At 38.6% G+C, this 17,141-nt stretch overlaps 1 protein-coding gene across 3 annotated transcripts in view; it reads left to right on the top strand.

The window, feature by feature from the left end:
* Window positions 1-17,141, top strand: part of ARID5B (AT-rich interaction domain 5B) — a 338,170-nt gene that overhangs the window by 132,603 nt on the left and 188,426 nt on the right. For all 3 annotated transcript variants that reach the window (XM_056529837.1, XM_056529838.1, XM_056529839.1), the window contains exon 4: window positions 5,630-5,860. In XM_056529837.1, the coding sequence (XP_056385812.1) occupies window positions 5,630-5,860 (231 nt within the window). The remainder of the gene's footprint in view (window positions 1-5,629; window positions 5,861-17,141) is intronic.

Below are 17,141 nucleotides of genomic sequence, written 5' to 3'. Positions count from 1 at the left end.
AGGGAGAAAAACTAAGACTTTCCGAGCATATCACAATCGTACATTGATGATTGCTGGAGCCCTGACCTGCTCGCTGACATGTTTACCTTTCTCGTCCTTTCCATTGTCAAGATATAAGCCTATTTGTTGTTATGCAAATGAGGCAAAAGAGCCCACAAGGCGTTCTCCAGCAAAACAAGAGTCTAAGTAAGTCCAGCCCATGTCTTTATTACTGCCTACTGACCCTCTTGCATCCATCTACCCTGTCAGTTGACTGACAGACACTAGATAAAGAGGATGTGGGATGGAATTAACGGGGCTCTTGTCATACTGGTGAAAACCCCCTGGGCTTTTGAGCTTTTAGCATTGTACCAAAAGGGCTTATATATCTGTGCTCGAAAGGTTTATAGAGATTAAAAAATGATATGCTGCAATCCTTACATCTAGCCCTATTTAGCCATGCTCTTATTTACATTTTTCCTGCTGACTGGTACACTTGTAGGTGAGTCCATTAGAATCTGACCTATTGTCCATCATTTTCACAGGAGGAATAGCATTGCACTATTCTTCCCATCAACCCTGAAGGAACTGCCAGCGAAGGCTCCAAACATAGCCTCTGACAGCAGTGTCAACATAACCTTAGTTTAATATTTCTTGTCACTAAGGGGTACCTGACTTGAAAAGGTTGAGAAACACTGCTGTAGATTATGCAGTACACTGTACTAGACATAACGCACCTATATGTAGTCCAATATTTTCTGCGCATGAAGCCCCTTGTATGTAGCATTTGCTGTTGTAGAGAGATATTAGAGTACCACCTACAAGTATTATTTGAATGATCAGTTAAATAGAGGGGTTTGATAGTTGCATTAAGTTTACATTTATATTGCTTATAGAGAATATAGTTGTATACGTATCTTGTATTTTATATTACAGAGTAAACTTGACTACTTAGCCTATAACAACCCACTATCATAGCTGGCTTACTATGTGCTGCTGACAGCTGCCTTTTTTAGTCTTTTTTACAATTTCGATATGTAGCAGACGGTTGACTATATGGTCACTGTACATATTGTATAACAGTGTACATCTACTTATATTTGGATTACTTATTAATATAGGGACAGTTGGTTTTAAAACCAAAGGCGCTGACTATTCCATGACCTGTGGTTTTATTAGAAAAACAACCGATAAAACTGTACAGTCTAAAATGTATGTACTAGTTCAAATAGTGGAACATTTACAAGCCTCTTAAGTAAGTGGAAACTATTTATAAGCCACAGTTTGGAGGATGATGCCTAAATTATTGATTCAATTTAGGAAACTCAAAATATACAGTACTCCTCTGAACACTCTACTGTTCTGTACGTTTACGTCATGTTTTATTTCATATTTTTGGATTGTTATTAAGAAATCTGGAAAAGAGAACATTCTGTTTTCAAGAAAGAGCAATGTTTTTCAACCTCTTCAAACATTAAATGGCAGTGCCAAGATGCAAAGTGAAATAAAATACATGACTTCACTTCTCTCTGTTACTAGCTTTCACGGGAAATGACAGAAAAAAAATCTCAATTGACTTTGAACTGGAAAACAAAGTTATATGTACACTTTAGTATTTGCTTCTTTGATAAAACACCCTTCCCTAGCGCTCCAAAATACCCTTTTTTCTCCTAAATAGGCATTATATGGCATCTGACTATCTGACTTTCCATAACAATATGGGGAATATATAATGGAGTAGATAGAAGTCATTTTAGAAAAGTGATAAATGTCACCCTGCTTTTATGTGTTGGATTTTGTTTTGATACAGTCTTTAGGGGTTGTCTGACTCCTTGTTATCAAAAGGAGTCGTCCCTTTGTACAACCTACTTTGCAATAGCCTGCTCTTCATGTGTTATTACAAAGAGAGGCTATTGCAAAGAGTACCTATTCTTTGCTGGGAGCCTACTAAAGCAGTTCCTTACTATGTTTATTGTTAAGACACCTTCTTTTTATATATGGCTCCGCTGGCTTTACATGTTGAGTATTCTGTGAATGGATTGCTCATAGACACTGTTGTATATCACACCTTTGATCTCTACATGAATGGTTAGAAAGACTAACACTTTTATGTCTATTCCAATTTCAAAATGATGCACTATGGTATATGGCGGTAGAAGATCAATACGACTGGTGCAGTCCATACAAATTCCTTTAAAGGAAAACTGACAGCCAGTTCACCCACACTGATCCCAATACACTGGGTTTTACTGTGAGTGAACTGGATTACACAACAAAGTAATAGCCAGCTTTGCCCAATGAAGGCAGGACCGGGTGTGCTGGATATGTTGAGTACTGCCTCCACTGCACAAAGCCGAATGTTAGCAATGGAGGCTCATACAGCAGGTACCTCCGAAACTGGACCATGGATACCTCATTGTAATCTGGTTCACCTGCACTATAACCCTGTGTTGTGTATAATGCAGTTGAGCTGGCTATCAGATTCTCTACAAAAGGTGGACATTTTTGAGTTTTATTGGTGAAAAATTTTGGCCAACTACATTTTCACGCAAAAAGTTGCGATGCCATTGATGACACATTTGATATGCATCTGAAGGATAAGCCATCTTTTGTCAGATGTAGCATTTGAAGACAAATCTATGAATTGTGACAGTTTTTTTTAAGGTACAAAATGTTGGGCTAATAGACCCCAGTGTAGAGCAGACTTATATAGCTAGTCTTCAAAAATCACATTACATTACTTTTGTGACATTGGGAAGATGCACCTAATTTATCAACATCCGAGTAACAATTTAATAAATCAGCCGCGCAATCTAAAGACACCCCAAAGAGCTTCTACAGATATCAAAAATATAACCCCCCCCCCCATAGGTATAAAAATGTGACAATGTGGACATTTGTGCCCTAACCATGTCTTGCCTTAAATTTTTGGGAAAGGAAGTTACCGATGACTTCTTCCTGTCAGACATATTGGGGGAGATTTATCAAAACCTGCACAGAGTAAAAGTTGCCCAGTTGCCCGTAGCAACCAATCAACTCGCTTCTTTCATTTTTAACAAGGCCTCTACAAAATGAAAGAAGCAATCTGATTGGTTGCTATGGGCAACTGGGCAACTTTCCCTTGCACAGGTTTTGATAAATCTCCCCCATTGACTTTCCCATGAACTAATGTCATGGTCAGTCAGGTAGCTATTACTGCCATATATCATGGTTTATCTGTATTTACTAATTAGCTTAGGGCAGTGTTTCCCTCCAGCTGTTGAAAAACGACAACTCCCAGCATGAACGGACAGCTAAAGGCTGTGTGGGCATGCTGGAAGTTGTAGTTTTGCAACAGCTGAAGGCTCACCGGTCGGAAAACACTGGACTAGGGTACAGGGATCCAGACAATTTTGACTGTATCTGCTAATGTGTATGTACCAAACTGTCCCCTGGTTTTATCTTAGGTTGAGTTTGCATATGTTCGGTGTCCGGCTCAGTGGAACCAGTCTAAAACTCAATGCAACTGATGCCACAACTGATAACAACTTGCATCAGCTGTTATCAGTTGGTTAGCATCTGGCGTCCATCATTTCTAAACGCCGGACAGGGGAAAGATACATGTGCAACCGTTCGACAGCAAACTTGAGGCGCCGGATGAATGTGCACTGTCCCATTGAAATGAATGGTATCCATATTATCATCATTTTCCCTTCAGTGCTTTTTGTAAATGCCACTGGACACATGTGAAGGGGGCCTTATTAAAAAACAAAGAATCCTACAATGTGAAGTTAAATAGTGCCGTCCAAGTTTAATTTAACTAGAAATTATTAAACGTTACCACCTGGGCCTTTATTGTAGGAAAAGGGTGGTAACACATGGGCTTTTGAGCAAATTTTTGTTCACCCTGAGATGTAAACTATTTTTTTGTAATCTCTGGAAGAATGCTTTATGGGTGATCTAATCTTCATAAAAGGCATTCTAACCAATAAGGAATGTCTTGTTTAACAAGCAAGGCACATCATTTTACAGTGCTAGGAACAGGTGGCTTAAACAACCAGGGTCATTGATGGGAATAGTGTGATAATATCATCCTTTGTGTTTAGCAAGTATTGGAAAGATGTTGTAACCTCACAAATTACAGTTGATAGGGATATGATTCACCGCGGAGTAACATAGTTGATGTATGACTGCTTCCAACTTTTTTTTTATTTTGGACACATTGCCAACATTACTGCTCTACAGGTTGGGAGGTTGGGCTCTGTTTGTGGAGCATAAAATGCAATTCCTGCTACTGGAATAATAAAATAAATACTTATGGCACTGTAACCAAAAAGATTTGATGGCTTCAGTAGCTACACCCAATTATTATATTATATCCGGCTTGAGTAATTTAATATGACTATATAATTTGTAGAAGTACTTTGAGTGTAATATATGCAAAATAATACATTTCTTTTGAAAGTTCATAACAAAATATAAGGCTGGAGAATTCATTAACTTAAATTGAATTTCCATTACATTGTGTAAATTAAGTATAATGGAATCTAATTCTAATGGCTATGTCTTATATGGAGACTTATATGTAAAATAATAATAGAACTACAACCAAAGCTTTGAACATCAAAAAGTGTTTTTTTGTTCTCCAGAACATCTTTTCAGTTTTGGATACATTGATATTTTTGCATGAATGGGATAGGCCTGAGACTGTTCCTTGCTCCTTGCTATAAGAAAAGGCCAGGGACTTTTTCAGGAAATTGGGCAGATGTGATAGGTTCAATGGATCTTATCTGCCAACACATTCTAGGTTTTTTATGGATAAAGAACAGAAAACAAAAAAGGAGAGCTTCCTTGTGTAGTATTACCTGGCAACCAACACAATTTTAAGGTCAATAAGATGTGCACTAACACTTTTCAGTGTATTATATGGATAGATAACTGAAGAACCACGTAGAGACACCAACAGACAAAAACCAGACTGTAAGGCAAGGCTTCAAATAGAATGGGACCAGGCCAAGTAGAACTTCACAAATCAGGGCAAAATCTATCCAGATAGTATAGATGAATGCACCCAATGGAAAGGGCCAAAAGTCACCGTACAAAACGTGTTTTATTAGCAATGCGTTTCAGTTCAATTCAAGTAGATCCTTCCTCAGGCCTTAAGAAGGCTGTATCCAGATATCGATAGTTAATCCAGGTCACCAGTTTTGAGACAAGCCATGTAGAAGAACCAGCCAATACCAAAGTTGAATGCACTGTATGTTTATTCCAACTATGCTGAAACCATTACAACTTCAAACCAGTGATGGTGAAGCATTTCTGTTGTCAACATGTCCTAAATCATGAGTTTTAGCTTCATTGGAATAATGACACCTTTCATTCAATTCATGCATCGTCTGGTCCTTCTACATTGTGAAACACATTGTTAATATGGAGATTCCATCTATGCTATTCAGGTTGGTTGCATCCTGGATTGTAGTGTTCTTTTGCCCTTTGGCCTGGTCCCAGTCTATTTGAAACTTAGTATGTGTTTTTTTGGGGGTCATAGGCCAGAGTGATAGTTGTACATTAATATCTGTATACCATTAAACATAATTGTTGTAGAAATGTTGTTATATGTGAGTTTATTGTCATCCAGTCATTGAACTTTACTTATTTCCTTATATTGCAGGAGAAGATGAAAACGAGGGAAACGTGATGGTATTAAGTTACCCTCAGTATTGCAGATATCGTTCCATTTTGAAACGTATCCAGGAAAAACCTTCCTCAGTTTTGGCCGATCAGTTTGTTCAGGCGCTAGGTGGAATTCCTATCATCAACAAGAACACAAAGATCCTTTACTGTCGGGACACTTTTGACCACCCCACCCTTATAGATAACGAAAGTGTATGTGATGAATTTGGTAAGTCAACCTACAACAAATCACATTTTATACACTGAAAAAAAAAATTATAATAATAATTATATATATATATAGAAAATGTTCCATTCTGTGGTTTCTGTTGGTGGTCAGAAATAATAATGAAAGTTGATGCAGGAACTGTAAAAGATATGTGTAGTTTTAAGTCTAAAGGTCTTTATGCTGAGTGAATGGTTTTGTCCGTGATCAAAGAATTGAAAATGTGTGAACTTTTTATTTTTCCATTAAACGCTTAAAGGGTTATCCACCATAAAGTGATTTTAGTACTTACCTGCCAGACAGTAATGGACATGCTTAGGAAGGATCTGTGCTTGTCTTGGGGTAAATGGCTATGTTGTGAGATTACCATAACACTGTGGCTAGCTTTTTGTTAACTGGTATTTCCTGTTTGAGTTTTTTCTTTGCCTACAAATCCCGTAATTCCATTTTCCTCCCTCCCACACATCAGCCACCCCACCCATTGAAACATAAATGAGCTGCATCCATTCAAAAGACCTGTGGTTTTCAATCAGGGTGCCTACACCAATCAGGGTGCCTACACCAAGCGATTGCTCCACCCATTGAAGCAGGTCTCGGCCGCATTGCAACCTGGGAAAAATCTGAGACAACAGTCATTTTGTATGCTGTTAAAAATAAATATTGGTGAAAATCACATAAGAATTGTGAGAAAACCATCACACACAGGTACAGACACTATATTATGGACTACACTAACTTTACAGCCCCTGTAGCATAGTCAAATAAAAAAAAATCCTTGAATACCCCTTTAATATTTCTGATTGTAAATGCTTATAGAGGAAGCAACTAAAACTGTGGCCCTATTGGAATCATGTTTTTATTATCTTACAGCATAATTTGACTAGAAATCGCTAAATAAGAACATTTTGCATGAGTATTTGATATTCCCACATCATACTATTAAGTCATCCTGTAGTCTATAGAAGAATGCTATTTCAATAAATGTCAACTTGGGTTACCTATCTGAATTATACAGGTAACTCTTTTATCCAGTAGTTTAGTCCAAGCACAGCCATGTTATGTTTGCACTTGTAACAACAATTTCTTCTCTGGGACAGATATCTCTGAATTTGGTTTCCATCAGTTTTGGTTGGCTTATCAAATAGTTTATTTTATACTATTGAAAGGGTATCCCTACTGCTAAGTTCATATCTTAAGCTATAGTACATAAAAATAAACTATGTATGTTTGCACCCCAAACCCTACGATTGGATACCATTGTATATATCCTGCAATAGTTTGCTCCCTTCAAGAGGATATGCATTGCAGACAAAAAAAATCCATATAATAGCCATACTTTTAATGGTTTCGGAAGCAAAGGGGTATTGTTTTTTCTTCAGAAGAGCACCAAATGCATATGAAGGCCATTCATGCACCTCTGACAATTCTGGGAAGAGGGCTATGCAGTGTAGTTCTCTATTGCCGCCTTTTTTGAGGTAGCTTCCCTTTAAGTAAATGCTTGGCTTTTTTTTAGGAAGCCTTAGAACATAACTGGGGATTTAGTTAGCCTTGCCAGAAAGTGCTTCAAAAGGTGGATAACTTTCCCTTTGGATAACTTTGGATCTTTGGAAGAATGCTGGAAAATGGGTAAAACCCCCAATGGTTCTAGAGATGAGCTAATCGAATCGGACAAAGTTGAATTTTGTTCTGAATTTCATGAAAAATTCGATTCGGACCGAATCCGAACTTCGACTCGATTCAAAATAACAAATTAATTCATCAGCGACACCAGCTGCGATCTTCCTGTATAATGCATAGACGCGAGCGGCTTTCTCCTGTGCTGGCATCTCTGCAATAGATGGGACGATCGCAGCGGGTGTCAGGAGTGAGATAGGACGATCGCTGTGGGTGTCAGGAGGACACTCTGCTCCATGCTGGGATCTGTAGTACCTGCATTAATAGATCACGAGTGTCACTTCTGACACCTGTTACAAATTGTCTATTAATGCAGGTACTACAGCTCACAGAATGGATCTGAGTGTGCTCCATGATGGGAGCAGTAGTACCTGCAGGTAAGGAAAGATCACAGCAGGTGTCACTCCTGATACCCACTGCGTTCGTCCTGTATAATGTATAGATGTGGGTGGCCGGCCGCTCTATATGCTGTGGATATACCTATTATTCATATTTCCTGCAGAGAGCTGTGAGTGGCTGGAAACATCTGGCCAATCACAGCTCTCTGCGGGAAATATGAATAAGTGATGTGAATTCTATTCACATCACTGGCCAGCCTGAGTATAGTGCAGAGATGCAAGCGCAGGAGAAAGCGCTCCATCTCTGCAATAGATAGGATGATCGCATGGGGCGTCAGGAGTGACATCCAGGGCAATCTGTCTATTAGTACAGGTACTAGAGCTCCCATCATGGAACAGTCTGTTCCATGCTGGGAGTAGTAGTACTACCTAAAAATTTAAAAAATTTAGAAAAATAAGTGAAACACACACTTTATTAAACACAATATTAAAATACATTACTAATAAAAAAAAAATAATAATTATAAAAAATATATTATTTTTACATTTAAATGAGGGCAGTGCTCAATATTAAATATGAATGAGGAGTGCATTTCATAATTTTTTTCTAGTTTTTGTTCTAAATAATATATATATTTTTTATTTTCACTTTACTTCATTAGCCCCATTTATTTAATTTTTTCAGGCATTTAGATGAGCTGCAATGAATAATTGCGGGGGTCAGAGACGAGCCGGGGACACGGACATTAGTAATATTTATAATACAGTAGGCAAAAAAAGGCGAGTTTCCCTAATTTACCAAAAATCCATAAATTTACAGAGGTTTTCTATCAGAAATTAAATATACTTCAAATTTAAATTTGTTTAGGTAGGTGGCCGGGACAATAATGTGTGTATGTATTTAATGTAATTGTAAAGGACAATGTCATTGTAATTATACAGTATGAGCTGGATTTAAATGTCAAATTACTGCAAAACTCTTCTTGTAATTCCAATGTCTTTGCATATGCAGGAAGACACGGATGGGAGCTATAATTTCAGTAGGATGGAAAGGACTTTTTCATTGCTGTGAGCTGTAGAAGGGAATACGTAACCATGGATGTAGGATGTGGGATTACCTTTTTATATATGTGAAAAATCTTTTATTTTTTATGTAGGGAAAGATGGGAGTTGTAATTATTGAATTCCAGTTGTCCCCACTTGCAATCACAGTGGCTGCAGCAGGGAGCTGCAGGGAGTCACTGGGGCCGTATGAATGGAAGAAAGTTTTGAAATATACAGTAGCTGCTGTAATTGGAGCAAATTAAGGTTAATTGAATAATGAGACTACAGCCAATTAAGGTCAAATAGGTAATAGAACATCAAAGGAATGTAGGTCAAGTGGATATTTTCCTCCTATTTCCTGTTCTTCATTCATCTGTCTGCTGTGTGAGTGAAAAAAAAAAATATATATATATATATACCTTGTATATATATATATATATATATATATATATATATATATATGACAAATACATCCATATATATATATATATATATATATATATATATATATATATTCATGATCTTATGTGAAAGTTTACATCTACACTTACATGAGTGAAAAACTTAATAATATATGTACAAATATATATATTTATATCTATATATATATATATATATATATATATATATAGATATACAGAGAGAGAGACATATACTGTAGATATATGTATAGCTATATTTGTATATATATACATATATATAAATGTAGAAAAAGCGCAGCACTCCTCAATAACGTGAAAAAAAGCTTGAAAATGGTCCTATGGTAGGACAGAAACGTTGCTGCTATGTGAGCCAATAAATCACCACTTTTTTTCACGTTATTGAGGAGTGCTGCGCTTTTTCTACATTTATATTACATGGACTTTGATCGGGTCTGGGGCGCTGGCACCCGCTGCTGTATTGGATAAGTAGTGCTGCAGATTTTCTTCATTGATATATATATATATATATATATATATATTAAAAGTTTACATCTACATACATCTACACTATATATTATCACATATTATCCATATGGTACTGGGTCCTGCAACAGTATTGAGATATGCTGCGGGACCCACCAACAGTCAGTTTGCATACAGTGCACAGTATATGTTTGCAAACTGTCCGTGGTCACTGCTGATATCTGACCTGGGTTGAAGGAACGAGACCCGCATCCTATTTAAGTACACATGGACAGTTTGCAAACATATATTTTGCACTGTTTGCAAAATATCGAGTATATGTACCATATGGATAATATGTAATAATATATAATGTAGACGTATGTAGATGTAAACTTTCACATTAGATCATACAGTGATGGCTATAAATTTTTCAAGAAAATTAAGTATTTCTCACAGAAAAGGACTGCAGTAACACATGTTTTGCTATACTCATGTTTATTCCCTTTGTGTGTATTGGAACTAAACAAAAAATGGGGGGGAAAAAGCTAATTGGACATAATGTCGCACCAAGCTCCAAAAATGGGCTGGACAAAATTATTGTCCCCCTTTCAAAATTGTGGAAAAATGAGATTGTTTCAACCATGTGATGCTCCTTTAACCTTGCCTGGGGAAAGTAACAGGTGTGGGCAATATAAGAATCACACCTGAAAGCAGATAAAAAGGAGAGATGTTCACTTAGTCTTTGCATTGTGTGTCAACAACAATGGACAACAGAAAGAGGAGAAGAGAACTGTCTGAGGACTTGAGAACCAAAATTGTGGAAAAATATTAACAATCTCAAAGTCCATCTCCAGAGGCATAAAAAAGCAAGGCTACATTTTGCCAAAATTAACTTGAGTAAACCAAAATCCTTCTGGGAAAACGTCTTGTGGATAGAGCTTTTGGTAAAGCACATCATTCTACTGTTTACTGAAAACGGAATGAGGCCTAAAAAGAAAAGAACACAGTACCTACAATGAAATATGGTGGAGGTTCAATTATGTTTTGTGGTTGTTTTGCTGCCTCTGGCACTGGGTGCCTTGAATGTGTGCAAGGCATCATGAAATCTGAGGATTACCAATGGATTTTGGGTCACACTGTAAAGCCCAGTGTCAGAAAGCTGGGTTTGCGTACGAGATCTTGGGTATTCCAGCAGGACAATGACCCCAAACATACATCAAAAAGCACCCAGAAATGGATGGCAACAAAGCGCTGAAGAGTTCTGAAGTGGCCAGCAATGAGTCCACATCTAAATCCAATTGAACACCTGTGGAGAGATCTTAAAATTGCTGTTGGGAAAAGGTGCCCTTCCAATAAGAGAGACCTGGAGCAGTTTGCAAAGAAAGAGTGGTCCAACATTCCAGCTGAGAGGTGTAAGAAGCTTATTGATGGTTATAGGAAGCGACTGATTTCATTTTTTTTTCAAAGGGTGTGCAATCAAATATTAAGTTAAGGATGCCAATAATTTTGTCCAGCTCATTTATGGAGTTTGTGTGCATTGGAACTAAACCCAAAAAATTCTATTACCTATTTGACCTTAATTGGCTGTGGTCTCATTATTCAATTAACCTTAATTTGCTATAAATAGAGCAGCTACTGTATATTTAAAAACTTTCTTTCTTCCATTCATACAGCCCCAGCGACTCCCTGGCAGTCCCCGCTGCAACCACTGTGATTGCAAGCGGGGACAACTGGAATTCAAGAATTCCAACTCCCATCATCCCCTACATAAAAATTTAAATATTTTCACATATATAAAAAGGTAATCCCATATCCCACATCCATGGTTACATATTCCCTTCTATAGCTTACAGCAACAAAAAAGTCCTTTTCATCCTACTGAAATTATAGCTCTAATCCATGTCTGCCTGCATATGCAGAGACATTGGAATTACAAGAAGAGTTTTGCAGTAATTTGTCATTTAAAACCAGCTCATATTGTATAATTACAATTACATTGTCCTTCACAATTACATTAAATACATGCATACATTATTGTCTTAGCCATCTGCCTCCGTAAATTACAATTTGAAGAAGACCTCTGCCTAATGCAGGTACTTCAGCTCCCGGCATGGAGCAGAGTGTGCTCTATGTTGGGAGGTAGTACCTGCAGTTGAGGACAGATCAAAGCAGGTGTCAGGAGTGCTGATATACTCCTATCTATTGCAGAGATGCCAGCACAGGAGAAAGCCGCTCGCATCTATACATTATACAGGAAGATCGCTGCGGGTATCGCTAATGAAGAAATTTGTTATTTCGAATCGAGTCGTCCTATCTAGAGATGCGAGAAAGCCACTTGCATCTATACATTATACAGGACGATGGCAGCGGGTGTCAGGAGTGACACCCGGGGGGATCTGTCTATTAGCACAGGTACTACTACTCCCATTATGGAACAGTCTGCATCCCCTGGGTGTCCCCGCTGCTCCGGACTGTCTCTGCTGCCAGGGATCATCTCTGTTCATCGCCATCATCACGTCGCTGCGCATGCCACTCCTGTTGGAGGACTCTGAGAGGCCATCGTATGTTGAAATTATCGTATGTCGGGGCCATTGTAGGTCAGGGGGTCACTGTATTTAGAGGGGTTATCCAGAAATAGAAAAACACAGCTAATTCCTCTAAAAAAAAGTGCTCCCCGTCTATCTCCAGGTTGGGTGTGGTTGTACAACTTGGTTTCATTCACTTAAGGAAAAGCAGGGCTCTGTACACTGAGGACAAGCAGGGTTTTGTACACTGAGGACAAGTAGGGCTCTGTATGCTGAAGACAAGCAGGGCTCTGTACGTTGAGGACAAGCAGGGCTCCATACACTGAAGACAAGCAAGGCTCGGTACGCTGAGGACAAGTAGGGCTCTGTACACTGAAGACAAGCTAGGCTCTGTACACTGAGAACAAGCAGGGCTCTGTACACTGAGGACAAGCAGGGCTCTGTACACTGAGGACAAGCAGGGCTCTGTGCACTGAGGAAAAGCAGGGCTCCGTACACTGAGGACAGGCAGGGCTCTGTACACTGAGAAAAAGCAGGGCTCTGTGCAGTGAGGACAAGCAGGGCTCTGTACACTGAGGACAATCAGGGCTCTGTGCACTGTGGACAAGCAGGGCTCTGTACACTGTGGACAAGCAGGGTTCTGTACACTGAGTACAAGCAGGCCTCTGTACACTGAGGACAAGCAGGGCTCTGTACACTGAGGACAAGCAGTGCTCTGTACACTGAGGACAAGCAGGGCTCTGTGCAGTGAGGTTCTGTGATACGCTCCCGGCTCACACATCAGGATGATTGACAAGCCAGGAGCCTACACAGAATCCTATTTGTCCTGCCCTCACTTCCTGTATTTGGTCTTCTCATAGAGACAGATAGGCAATAGCTGCAAGAACAGCATTTTTGTTACCCAAAAATATACACATTTTTTAACCAATGTATTACAAATATACATATATTGGTATTATCTACATTAATTTAAAAGTTTTTGTTGAGGACAAGTTCACTTTATTTAGTTAGAATAGGCACATTTCAAATTGATTTCAATGCAAAACTGTTTTTTTTTCTGCTGAGGGTCAAGCCTGGAGGGTTATACATTGCCTTGTTCATTGGTAGATAAGGAATGATTTAAATATCTTTATCTGTACCTGCGTCTACAAGATCTTTATTGGATGTGTAAACAACCCTTAAGAATTACATTTCTTCCTTGTCTTCTCCATGTCTCCCGCCGTTGCAGCGTTACATATAATCCATCTTTTTCCAATAAATCTGAACACATGCTCTGTGTGAGAATACAATCTGAACATATTGATTCCCCTGAGCATGAGCTAGTACAACATGCCCTTGCATAGCTGAAACACGATTATATCTAGCATGCTAATTTTCCAAATAATTAGTGAAGGAATCATGTATGAATGCCAAATGATATTATTAAAGCTATTTATAGAAGCCTCTTTTTTTACAGCTATATTACCTGTGATTAAAATGTGATGAAATTTTGCACTTTATAAATCTCCTAGGTATCCTCAGATTAAATTATAAAACTGTATTGTATATTATTACTACTTCTCAGCACAGTCTGTATAACTTACTTTCCAATTATTATTCTCAGCTGCTTCTTTATAATGTTTGTCTAATTAGTTTAATGTGATAGATTTTTGCCTGATTCCTCTGTTTGATGAAATACTTGGGTGTAAGCAAAATTGTGATTAAATATTGTTGTTTGTTATTATAATCATCATCATAATTATCCAGCTCTATGTTGTAAATATGTCAAGGCTTAGGCATAAAAAATGTCATGTGGGACGCGCCATTATTTAGTTCTTTAATGGGGCATATACTAATTCTTTCTTTTTTTGGAGAAATGGGAAACATATGACTTGATGTATTTGATATGTATCTATATACAGGACCCTTCCACATAATGTATGTCTGATGGTGGTCTCTCCGGTTTCTGGATTGTGACACTGTAATGGCATTTTCTAGGTCTTACTAACCCAAAACTACATCAGTAGGCTTCATATTACTGCAGTGCATGTGTCGATAGGATGTCTAATGACTCCTCCCTGCTACACGTACAGTTTGTTCTCTGCCTAAACATACTACAAGCACTGCACTGCCCTCTACCTGTAGGACATATATTGGACTGCATACACTATACTGCTTTTTAACCGTAATGAACAATAGCAAAAAATAGAAAACCATGGGCACTCACCATTAAAACATAGCCTTTGTTGCTTTTTGTTAAAAGTGTTCATGGACAGGGAAACAGTAAACGACTCAGGCATCCGTGGCAGTGAAACACGTTGCATTCTGGGAAAATAAAGTACCTTTGTTTTTACTTACCTGCTGCTGCCTGTGTCCTGCGCCACGTGGAACCGGTATTCCTATTAAAGCTATTCCTCTATCTACCATTCCATGCAGGGAGCCGGGGCTCCGTTCAGGAGATGGCGGGGGGCAGAGGTCGGACCCCCCGCGATCTGACACTTATCCTCTATCCTTAGAACAGACATCTTATCCAGTATCTTTTGTATAGGAGATAAGATGTCTAGGGGCAGAATACCCCTTTAAGAATTTTCTATTTGTATTACTGTATATGGAATTACATTATGGCTTGATGGTACATGTTGTTTTTTTTCCATTTTACTTTGTTACCACTACCTCAGATATTGAACACAGGATTATTATTTTTTATTTTTTTTTACAAAAGTTATTTCATGATAGTTGTTAGGTATTCCAAAGTACAAAAGGATGTAATTTAACTTTTTTTTTATTTTAAGAATGTTGAAAAATGGCAAACTTGCAATCTTAGGGTATGTGTCCCAGGTGTTGAGTGACATGGGTGTGGGGGGGAACCACTCTGCTCTTGTCAGGAATTATATTTAGAGATTGAGGTATGGCTGCAAAGTGAATGAAAGGCTATAACTCTGAAATTGGTTGTTATCTGCTTTGGTTAGCGCTAAAGACATTTAGGATATGGAATAAAAAATGCAATTCCTAGTATACCTTTTCATGTAAATAGGATTAATTATTTTATTTTACTGTATCCTGTTGTGTATTTTCATTCCTCTATCTCAGCCAATAACATTTTCCTATCACATGTAATATGACATTTCTACACATTTAACTTCTAAAGTAAGTTCCGTTAATTCTGTTCCTGTTCTAATCCATTTGAGTGTTTTGCAACTGCAGCCCCTGACACTTTACCTCCTATAATCAAATAGGAAGCATATTTACATAGTGTTTACTGGTAAGGAAATCTCATTCCACTGGCCTGTACAATGATATTGCTGTTAATGGCAAAAATATTGTTTACAGTATTGTGCAATTTCTGTCTGAAGCTTTGAAATGCAAATATAAATGTCTTCCTTTTTATTTACTGGTACATTACTTAGAATGACTGTTTCTGCATACTTTAGGCATGAATAATTCCCTTCACAAAATGACTGTTTCAAAAACCACATTTGCTTCTCATTCTGTTTCTTACACCCACTCACAATAATTGTCTTTCGTAGCTGTTTTTTGTCCTCTTGTTTAAGAATATTTCAGATTGAAAGTCTGTAAATGGGAATCATATAGAAAATAAAGGCATATTCTAATATGTTATTGGTTTATGTCTGGCACACCTTATAATTGGCTCTAATAGAGCATTATAAAGCGTTACTGTCATTTAAATATTGCACAGACATGTCAAACAATAATTTGGATAATAAGAATAGAGTGGGTCTCGGCACTGATCTTGACTGATCTTAAAGGGGTACTCTGTCCATAGACATCTTATCCCCTATCTAAAGGAAAGGGGATAAGATGTCTGATCTTGGCTGTGGCACCCCAGACGTCCGATGCAAGGAACGAACTTCGCTCCGTGCCGGGTGACTGGCGGTGAGAGGGCGGAAGCTTGTTATGGTCACACCCTGCTCGTGATGTCATGGCCATGCCCCCCTCAATGCAAGTCTAGGGGAGGGGGCGTGGTGATGGGGCGTGACATAGACTTGCATTGAGGGGGCGGGACGTGATGTCACATGGGGGCGGAGCCGTGACATCACGATCTTACATCCCCGTGGTAGGGGGGGAATTAGCCTGAGAGCCTCCAGCGCTTCCGGAAGCAGTTACAGGTGGGTGCTGCTTGCTATATTGCGGGGGTCCCCAGCGGCGGGACCCCGGAGATCTGACATCTTATCCCCTATCCTTTGGATAGGGGGATAAGAAGTCTAGAGGGGGAGTACCCCTTTAAGCTAGCTAATTGACACTGTAGTGTCATTATGGTCAGTGATAGAGTCCATGTAAAAGTCAGTTTCTAAATAAAAGGGGCATGGTCGTTGACACACAACCCAACCAGATGGAGAGTGGTTGCTCTACTCTCGATCTGATGGATGGGCTGGAATTCAGGTTTACAGGTAGACGTCTAATAATATATGGCTTCCACCTTCTACTGCCTTTCTTGTTCCTCCCTGAAGTGTCCTAGTCCCATTCCCACAGCTTTGTATTCTAACGTCATCCTTGCATGTTGGTTGACAGGGTTCCTTTCTACTTGTCAAGAATCCCAGGCTCACAGATGTAGAGCAGATAAAGATGTTTATGTTATTGAGCTATACATCTATCTGTCCGTCTACGACTAGCTACAGTTTCTTATCAAGTGAATGTTGGGGCAGAATGTAAACCCACCTATTTCCCCAAATCCCTTATAAAACATCATGACTCTTTGTTTAAAAAAACCAAAACAAAACAAAAAAAAAAACAGGTTGTATAAGTATGGAGGCAGTTGCTTGCATATGTATAGAGTGATGACAGATTAACCTTAGCTTCAACAGAATGGAACCAGCAA

Source organism: Hyla sarda, chromosome 7 (genome assembly GCF_029499605.1).
Source record: "Hyla sarda isolate aHylSar1 chromosome 7, aHylSar1.hap1, whole genome shotgun sequence".
NCBI lineage: Eukaryota > Metazoa > Chordata > Amphibia > Anura > Hylidae > Hyla > Hyla sarda.
This window is presented reverse-complemented; position numbering and strand designations above follow the sequence as displayed.